This window comes from Triticum aestivum, chromosome 1A, assembly GCF_018294505.1.
Source record: "Triticum aestivum cultivar Chinese Spring chromosome 1A, IWGSC CS RefSeq v2.1, whole genome shotgun sequence".
NCBI classification, from domain to species: domain Eukaryota; kingdom Viridiplantae; phylum Streptophyta; class Magnoliopsida; order Poales; family Poaceae; genus Triticum; species Triticum aestivum.
Window position 1 is genome coordinate 308,253,329 of NC_057794.1, and position 9,889 is coordinate 308,263,217.

Below are 9,889 nucleotides of genomic sequence, written 5' to 3' on the forward strand. Positions count from 1 at the left end.
CCGGCAAATTCCTCAGTGAAGAATTTCATAAAAATCGCCTATTCACCCCCCCTCTAGTCGATATAACGCACTTTCAGCAAACTCCAGCGATCCATCTATGGACCAGTGCAAGCATCTCGGAGTTGGAATAAACGTTTTGATAGTGTGATCAAAGCATATGGTTTTATACAGACTTTTGAAGAAGCATGTATTTACAAGAAAGTGAGTGGGAGCTCTGTAGCATTTCTAATATTATATGTGGATGACATATTGTTGATTGGAAATGACATAGAATTTCTGGATAGCATAAAATGATACTTGAATAAGAGTTTTTCAATGAAGGACCTCAGTGAAGCTGCTTATATATTGGGCATCAAGATCTATAGAGATAGATCAAGGCGCCTAATTGGACTTTCACAAAGCACATACCTTGATAAAGTTTTGAAGAAGTTCAAAATGGATCAAGCAAAGAAAGGGTTCTTGCCTGTGTTACAAGGTGTGAAATTGAGTTAGACTCAATGCCCGACCACTACAGAAGATAGAGAGAAAATGAAAGGTGTTCCTTATGCTTCAGCCATAGGCTCTATCATGTATGCAATGCTGTGTACCAGACCTGATGTGTGCCTTGCATTAGTTTAGCAGGGAGGTGCCAAAGTAATCCAGGAGTGGATCACTGGACAGCGGTCAAGAACATCCTGAAATACCTGAAAAGGACTAAGGATATGTTTCCCGTTTATGGAGGTAACAAAGAGCTCGTCTTAAATGGTTACGTCGATGCAAGCTTTGGCACTGATCCGGATGACTCTAAGTCACAAACCGGATACGTGTATTTATTGAACGGTGGAGCTGTCAGTTGGTGCAGTTCTAAGCAAAGCATCGTGGCGGGATCTACGTGTGAAGCGGAGTACATAGCTGCTTCGGAAGCAGCAAATGAAGGAGTCTGGATGAAGGAGTTCATATCCGATCTAGGTGTCATACCTAGTGCATCGGGTCAAATGAAATTTTTTTGTGACAATACTGGTGCAATTGCCTTGGCAAAGGAATCCAGATTTCAAAAAAGAACCAAGCACATCAAGAGACGCTTCAATTCCATCCGCGATCAAGTCAATGAGGGAGACATAGAGATTTGCAAGGTACATACGGATCTGAATGTTGCAGACCCGTTGACTAAGCCTCTCTCACGAGCAAAACATGATCAACACCAAGACTCCATGGGTGTTAGAATCATTACTGTGTAATCTAGATTATTGACTCTAGTGCAAGTGGGAGACTAAAGGAAATATGCCCTAGAGGCAATAATAAAGTTGTTATTTATATTTCCTTATATCGTGATAAATGTTTATTATTCATGGTAGAATTGTATTAACCGGAAACTTAGTACATGTGTGAATACATAGACGAACAGAGTGTCACTAGTTTGCCTCTACTTGACTAGCTCGTTGAATCAATGATGGTTATGTTTCCTAACCATAGACATGAGTTGTCATTTGATTAACGGGATCACATCATTAGAGAACGATGTGATTGACTTGACCCATCCGTTAGCTTAGCACGATGATCGTTTAATTTGTTGCTATTGCTTTCTTCATGACTTATACATGTTCCTATGACTATGAGATTATGCAACTCCCGAGTACCGGAGGAACACTTTGTGTTCTACCAAACGTCACAACGTAACTGGGTGATTATAAAGGTGCTCTACAGGTGTCTTCGATGGTACTTGTTGAGTTGGCATAGATCGAGATTAGGATTTGTCACTCCGATTGTCAGAGAGGTATCTCTGGGCCCTCTCGATAATGCACATCACAATAAGCCTTGCAAGCAATGTAGCTAATGAGTTAGTTACGGGATGTAGCATTATGGAACGAGTAAAGAGACTTGCCAGTAACGAGATTGAACTAGGTATGAGGATACCGACGATCGAATCTCGGGCAAGTAACATACCGATGACAAAGGGAACAACGTATGTTGTTATGCAGTTTGACCGATAAATATCTTCGTAGAATATGTAGGAACCAATATGAGCATCCAGGTTCCGCTATTGGTTATTGACCGGAGACGAGTCTCGGTCATGTCTACATAGTTCTCGAACCCGTAGGGTCCGCACGCTTAAAGTTAGATCACGATCGGTAATATGAGTTTTTGTGTTTTGATGTACCAAAGGTAGTTCGGTGTCCCGGATATGATCACGAACATGACGAGGAGTCTCGAAATGGTCAAGACATAAAGATTGATATATTGGAAGCCTATATTTGGACATCCGAATAGTTCCGGGTGAAATCAGAATTTTACCGGAGTGCCGGGGGGGGTTACCGAAAACCCCCGGGGGTTAATGGGCCTTGTTGGACCCTAGTGGAGAGAGAGAGGGGTCGGCCAGGGCAGGCTACGCGCCCCCTCCCCTTGAGTCCGAATAGGACAAGGAAGGGGGGGCGGCGCCCCCTTGCCTTTCCCCTCTCCCACTCCTTCCTTCCCCCTCCTAGTGGGACTAGGAAAGGGGAGTCCTACTCCCACTAGGAGGACTCCTCTTGGCGCGCCCTGCTAGGGCCGGCCGGCCTCCCCCCTTGCTCCTTTATATACGGGGGCAGGGGGCACCCCGAGACACACAAGTTGATCAGTTGATCTTTTAGCCGTGTGTGGTGCCCCCTCCATCATAATCCACCTCGGTCATATCGTAGTGGTGCTTAGGCGAAGCCCTGCGTCGGTAGCATCATCATCACCGTCATCACGCCGTCGTGCTTACAGAACTCTCCCTCGAAGCTCTACTGGATCGGAGTTCATGAGACGTCACCGAGCTGAACGTGTGCTGAACTCGGAGGTGTTGTACGTTCGGTACTTGGATCGGTCGGATCGTGAAGACGTACGACTACATCAACCGCGTTCTCATAACGCTTTCGCTTACGGTCTACGAGGGTACGTGGACGACACTCTCCCCTCTCGTTGCTATGCATCACCATGATCTTGCGTGTGCGTAGGAAATTTTTTGAAATTACTACATTCCCCAACACTGCCATAAATTAGACATGTCAACTATAGTTAACCAAAATAGAGAAAGTTGTCGTGCTTTTACAACTTACATTTGTCATTCCGGATAATTAAAGTTACCATCCCGGGGTAACTGAAGCGTCATGCTGCAGGTAACTAACGTAGCTGCGCCAAAATGTGTGGGCATTTTTGCTTCGTGCCACACATGCGGGGAGGGGGGGGAATGAGTAGTATGTGTTGGACGTGTGGCACAAAGTAGGTGCTCCCACACGTATGAGCAGTTCTAATGTTCGCCCACACATAACTTGTGTGGGCTGCCTCCTGTTTACACCACACACGGTGTGTGAGCGGGTGTTACTCCCACCACACGGGTGAACGTTATCAGCGTCCTAAACCAAATTCTAACAGGAGGAACGCGTGCTCACGCGATTTGCAGCCGGAGAGAAATAAGAGAAGCACATGAGTGCGGACAGCTCGGCCTGAACGCAATGGCCGTGAACACCTTGCCATCGTCCAGGGCACGCACGCGCTGAACACGAGCACGGTGATGGCAATGGTGTTGTCAACTTGTCATACATGAGGTACATAGACTAGGCCGGCCACCCGAGCTCACCAATCAGCCATAGGTTGTGAAGCTCGCGTCGTTGTGCGTGACATTGGACTTCCTCGGCAACAAGTTGTAGTTCACGACCATGTCAGCGCCGTGCGCACGCCCCACGCCCGTGGACAGCCGCAGCGACTTCAGTACACAACCGCGAGCAGATCAGAATTGTTACGCATCCCAGCGAACACATCACCGTTAGAAACTGTTCCCACCGCGGACCAAGAGCAGGCGGAGCCGGTCAGCAGACTCCCATCCTGTCATGGCGCAAGAAAGCACGCTGCTCTCGTCGATGTGGCGGCGAGGGCAAGACAAACTCGCCGGCAGCAGCAACAGCTCCGGCGCCTATGCCGGACCTCCGCGCAGCGGCGGACCATTTTCTGTCTGCTGTTGCCGGGGAAGCCGATGATACTTCGACTGGGCCCGTGAGGACAGTGAGAGAAACGGTCGATCCCGATTAGGATTGTGCTTCCAAACAGGTAAGGTTTAGATTGACCGAGATCGACAAATACAGGGTATGAACTTCAGGGATTTAGATGTGGGGGTCTATTTCCGCCGCGCTCTACAAGATTAGGGTTTAAAACAGACTTCACCCTAATGCAAAAAGAAGCGAAAGCAAAGGTGGGTACAGGGAACAAAATACCTGACACGGCACAAGGGCTGGGAGAATGGCTCACACATTATATGTGCAAAAATCTATATAAAAATGGCCACATAACGGTTATCAAAACTGTTGAGCTAGTTCATAGTGAATCGTTCCCCACAATGCGTTACAGCAGCTTCATAGAGACTCGAGTAGCCCCTCAACCAGGCACCAATCTTCAGCTATACCGGCTCATGTCGATGGCGGCCTCCGGGCGTTGGTAGGCCACCCGTGCCTTGGAGAAGTTGTAGTAGTAGAACCCGGTGAGCACACCGGTGATCAAGGCAAAGGCCGCGCCGGCCCCAAATGTGCCTCGACGCACCGTCTCACAGTCGGGCGGGTTTTCAAATATCACCGTGCGGTAGCCGGTGTGGTAGGCGGACTGCACCAGCCCAGCCAGCAAGCACGCCTCCGCAATGAGAAATGTCAGCCTGTGTAGTAAAACAAGCGAAAAGTTCAGTGTCCACTCCTTGTCCTGCATGAATTGTATGGTTTTTCCACACGGGGGTGTTTAAGGATGAGAAAAGTCCACTAAAAAATATTTAATAAAGCACTATGCATTCTACTGATTGGTCAATAATTAGAAATTTTCATTGTTCTAATTAAGCAAACACTGATCTAATCTGAAGATGAACAGAAGTTGCTACAACCTGGTGTAGTTTTGAGCTCATGCAGGTGAAGCTATGACATGTTGTGATTTTTTTTTGTTCATTACAAGGCTTCCTGTTCAAGTAGTTACAAGAAAATGGTTACATTACTCTGTCTGAGTCAAGAATAATCCCCAGAGAAAAGGCAGAGGAAATTTTGCTTGTCTTGCAATGAGCAGGAAATCATACAACACAGGTTCATCGATTGTATTATGGGAAAACACTACTGTGACTTTATCTCTGACATTTTTGGGTTGACAACTTGACATTGGCCAAGGGATTTGAATCTACGGCCCGGTGGTGTGCATGGAAACTAAGGAATGATGTTCTATTTCAAGGACTGGTTTCGGTAAATTCCAAGATGCAGTGACGAAGGATCAATTGTGACTCTACGAAGATGCCTTTTCATCTGCAAGAACTCAGATGTGGCCTCTTCTGGACCGATGCTGGGCGCCTGGAGACAGAGTCACAGGAGTTGGTTGAATATAGCCTTGGAGATAATCGAAGAGTGGAGGGCTAAATGCAGCTGCTGAATGTGGCAGATTGGCAGTCATGATTAAATGGCTTATTGTTACCATCATGTAAGATTTCTTGATTCAACAAATTACCTAGTCTCCAGAAACGTTACTCTGTCTACTTTTGGCTGGATTGGCAATCTACCACTCCATGCAGGATACTATTGGTTTCGCTCAGGAAATGCTCTTTTGATCTATAAAAAATAATCCCGTGAGTAGCCCTAAACATAAGACATGAGAACCTGAAGTAGTCTTAACCAACAGATGCTCCCTGAGTAACTGACTGAGTGTGTCCTTAAATCATTTGTTTTTAGGTACATGTCCTTAAATCATTTGACATTGTCTCAGAGGTTCCTTTTCAGCACCAACACAAACAAGTTGATCGGCTCTCTTGCTAATGACTTAAATCTGCATATGGACTCCTGTTGTGTACGACCAATTCAAAATAAGCACCAGGGGTAGGTGTACGAAATGCAAGATCATTTCCAACAACCGGTAAAAACGTATTGCTGAAGGAATGCTGCCTGCTTTTCGGTGTTAGCGAGAGCAGGATAAATAAGTCGAATATATCATTCAGTTAAGGCCATAAAATGTCCAAACTTCGAAATGTTCTTTTAAAGCAGGAAACGGCGTTCATATGGGGGAAACGGCCACATTATTTAATCACTACTAAAATCAAATCTGAACCCTAAAAGATGATCAAAAATTGATTTGATAAAACGTGGGCTTCCTAGTGGTCTCAGTAAAATGCAGGTGTAGCTGAAACGGTCTTCACGGAAACAACCACCTGACTAGCAACTTGGACAAAAATACAGCATAATCTACATGTGTGCTTGTTGAAGAGCACCACGCAGGTACTCCAAACTGCTTCTACAATGCGCCAAAGGAACCGTTCCTCTTTCTTGAGAAGGCCCCAAAGACTGTTCTACGTGCCTGGACTAGTAGATTAGTTAGAACATCCGCATGAATCACATTTTTTTCTTTTTGCGGGGGGCGCATGAATCACATTAGCCCCATGAGAATTTCGTGTAGCCGTTCCCGAAAAATTAAACGTGTAGCCATGTCTAATCGTAATCGGTGGGGAAGTTTCCGCAAGAACAAGGTGGTGGGTGGGTGGAGTCGTTGATCCCACACGCTTTCCTGCGCACGACTGTCTTACTTTTCGCTTCCGGTGGCCGGCCTCGACAGGGGTAGTAGGTAAAAAAATAAAAGAGGAAGATCCCGACTCGCGGGGCCCGCACGTCAGCCTCACGTGGAGGTCAAGGAGGCGCGGCGAGCTGGGAAGGAAGGAGAGGAGAGAAGGGGGAGAGGGGATCGATTTGGGTACCAACCAGGAGGAGAGGAAGAGCATGAGGGCGCAGCCGCGGGCGCCGCCGGGCCGGAGCGCGGCGCCGCAGCAGAAGCAGCGGCTGGCGACGGCGGCCACGGCCTGGCCGACGAGCAGCAGGGCGAGCGCGGCGCCGGCCATCCCGGTGGCCGCGTCCGGGCGGTACACGCAGTAGGTCCACTCCTTCCTCGCGTCCGTCTCCAGGCTCGCCTGCGGCACGCACGGTACACAGCAGCACTACGGCGTTAGGCACTGGGGCGGAGAGCTTCAAAAGAAGAAAGGAGGAGGGGCAGCAGATCGGGGCGTACCGATGGGCGGCTCTGCTCGGCGCCGATGGCGAGGCCGAAGGCGACGAGGTCGATGAGCAGGATGGCGGCCAGCACCGCGGTGGAGCCGGCCATGGCGGGGTCGGCTGTGGCTCGCTGGCGCCACAGGCTCACCGGTTAATTGGTCCAAAATTTCAGAGCGTGTGTGCCGTCTGTCGCGTCCCGGGCTTTGGCTTCGGGTACAAGGACAGAAAGATCGAGAGGGGATCCGGCGTGAGGGATACCGTGGTCCGTGGCGTGTCTCGCCGGTTGGACTAACCGGCCTAGGCATAAACAAAGGAAGGAGCAACAGTAGATCGTAGATTGGTCGCGTCATCTCTCTTCTGTCTTCCTTTCGTTTGTCGCGGCTAAAAGCCATTATAGACGCCAGCGCAACGTGACAATGTAAGGGCATATACAATGATGACATATGGATACAAATGTTTCATGACAAAATGTAATTTGAGGCATATGTGCTGATTTTTTTCTCTCCAATGCAAACTACTACTAGTGGACCTTATCAAAAAATAGAATGTGACTCACTACACATGCATCTCTCCTTTCCACTTCAACTTTTCCAACTTTATGCACCGGACCACATTTTTTCTCTCTAAGCACCCGCCTCCTGAAAAGGATACTGCTTCCCCATACGAACCTATTTTTTCTGTTATCCGATCCTACATGGCATGTGAGGCATCACCCAGGGGCTATGCATTGGACATGCCCTAATACTCCCTCCGTTCTCTTATACAAGACCACAGGTATCAAGATAAAAAATTAATGACTCCTGTGCAAGTCAACTTTTCTTTTTGTTAACCGGGATCGTTAATACACCACATGCATGCAACAAATGAATGGGAAGGAAGTGGTGTCAGGACCCCGACTCAATGTCACATCGATCTAGCCTGTAACACCCCATATCACTTTGCGGCCTCACGCACGGTACTCCCACGGGTGTCGCCTTACCTTTGCCCGGGACCGTTTGCGCCTTTTGGCTCACGTATATGATGATGTCGCTAGCATCCATATGATAAGGAGCCCGGGCTGACATGACTAGTCGTAAACCCAAAGTGGCACAGACTTACAGGGACATGCATCCATGACCCAGCATCGAACTTGTCGGTCATCAGCAAGTGGGTCCGGGCTGTAGCACTGGGCTAGCAGGACTCCGGTAAACCAGGCTGTAGCGGGCTAACATGGCTCCGGTACTCAATATGTGACATTTCCCCAAAGGGACAGACACAGGAACGAAGAAGGACATATGCCGACCAGCCTAAGTGTTCCGGAGTAGTAGCAAGCTACCATGGCTCAATGGAAACACTAGGAGACATTTCCCGGTAAGAGAGGCTACTAAAGATAAACAACTAGATAGTCAGATCCCACACATACCAAGCATTTCAATCATACACACAATATGCTCGATATGTGCAAATACAACAAGGTATCACAACATGACTCTACGACACAAGTACTTTATTTAAAGGCTCAGAGAGCCATACATAATATACATACAAGTACAGGTCACACGACCCACATTCAAGTCATACAGTCATACAAGCCAGCAGCGAAAGTAACTTGTCTGAGTACAGACAACTAGTAAAATAAAAGAGGCTTGGAAAGCCTAGCTATACTACGTGGACCTTCACAAGCTCAGGATTACCACCTGGGCCTTAGTCTACCCGTCGATGTCAACGTCTACGAAGAACCCATCAGAAGGGGTTGCAGCGTCTTCTGTAAAATGTAAATTATAGCAACATGAGTACAAAGGTACCCAACAAGACTTACGTCAGATCCTACATACATGCACATTATCAAGAAGGGTTGGTGGAGTTATTGCAGCAAGCCAGCTTTGACTCTTGGCTAAACTATCCTACGAGACTCCAACTTGAAATGGTTTTGCGCACACGAGTCCACTACTCACCACTTCAATACACTACCGAGAATCCACCTCCGTCTTCCTACGGAGGGGCCATCCTCGGCACTCACGCTTATCTTGAAGCTTTTAGTAGTTTCCAGTTTACTTGTCTATGAACTGTATAGGCAACCAAGTAGTCCTTCACCGCGGACGCGGCTATTCGAATAGATTAGGTTAACCCTGCAGGGGTGTACTTCTTCATACACGCTCTCACCACTTGCCGCCGTTTACACGACATGTACTCGGCAACCTTCAAGCGGAAGCCCAACGTGGGTGTCGGCCACGACCTACCTAATCACCTAAGTCTCCAATCCAGGTTTATCGCCTATCCAGGTTCCATCAGCAGGGAGTCCGGCCGAGTTTTCCCATACGGCCCCGAACGATGTGTACAGGGTTCCCGAGATACCTAACGGGTATCCGGTACACCGTGCCATGTACCTACCGCATCACAGCCCACCCCTACGGTCAGCGCTGTCCACGGCCTCCAGTAGGCTACAAACACCAGAAACTACTTGCAACTCCTGGACAGAGAACTAGGGTGAATAAGAAGCCGCGAGGGTCCATTGGTTTCGGGCCCAATGCATGGTAGTAGCTGATTCTTAAATCACACATACAGATCTCAGTGCTTAAGGTCGGCTTCAATGAAACAACCCACCATGTACTCCTACATGGCCTCTCATCGATACCTTTACCAAATCGTGTTCACCACATCACTCTCAATACCGGCATGATCATTTCACTCTAGCCCATCACCCAGATGAACCAGACCTGACACGACTCTAAGCATAGCAGGCATAGCAAGGTAGGAACAACACATACATATGGCTCAATCAACTCCTACACATGCTAGTGGGTTTCATCTAGTTACTGTGGCAATGACAGGTCATGCAGAGGAAATGGGTTCAACTACCGTAGCACACAACAGTTTGAAACGCGTTGTCTTAATGCAGTAAAAGAGAGCAGAAGCGAGAACAT

The 9,889-nt window shown here is 48.0% G+C and overlaps 1 protein-coding gene across 1 annotated transcript; it reads right to left on the reverse strand.

The window, feature by feature from the left end:
• Nucleotides 1-4,223: 4,223 nt before the first annotated feature.
• On the reverse strand, nt 4,224-7,332 carry LOC123047469 (uncharacterized). Its single transcript, XM_044471035.1, has 3 exons — nt 7,003-7,332; nt 6,699-6,904; nt 4,224-4,636 (listed from the first exon to the last, which is right to left on the reverse strand). Exons 1-3 carry the CDS (start codon nt 7,093-7,095, stop codon nt 4,384-4,386), a joined length of 552 nt encoding a protein of 183 aa, XP_044326970.1. The 5' UTR covers nt 7,096-7,332; the 3' UTR covers nt 4,224-4,383.
• Nucleotides 7,333-9,889: the final 2,557 nt, after the last annotated feature.

Excerpts from the sequence above, each read along its gene's own strand:
- LOC123047469 (XM_044471035.1), bottom strand. The coding sequence starts at position 7,095 with ATGGCCGGCTCCACCGCGGTGCTGGCCGCCATCCTGCTCATCGACCTC. Across the intron at positions 6,905-7,002 it reads CCGAGCAGAGCCGCCCATCG|GCGAGCCTGGAGACGGACGC; the intron begins GTACGCCCCGAT and ends TGCGTGCCGCAG. Across the intron at positions 4,637-6,698 it reads ATGCTCTTCCTCTCCTCCTG|GCTGACATTTCTCATTGCGG; the intron begins GTTGGTACCCAA and ends TTTACTACACAG.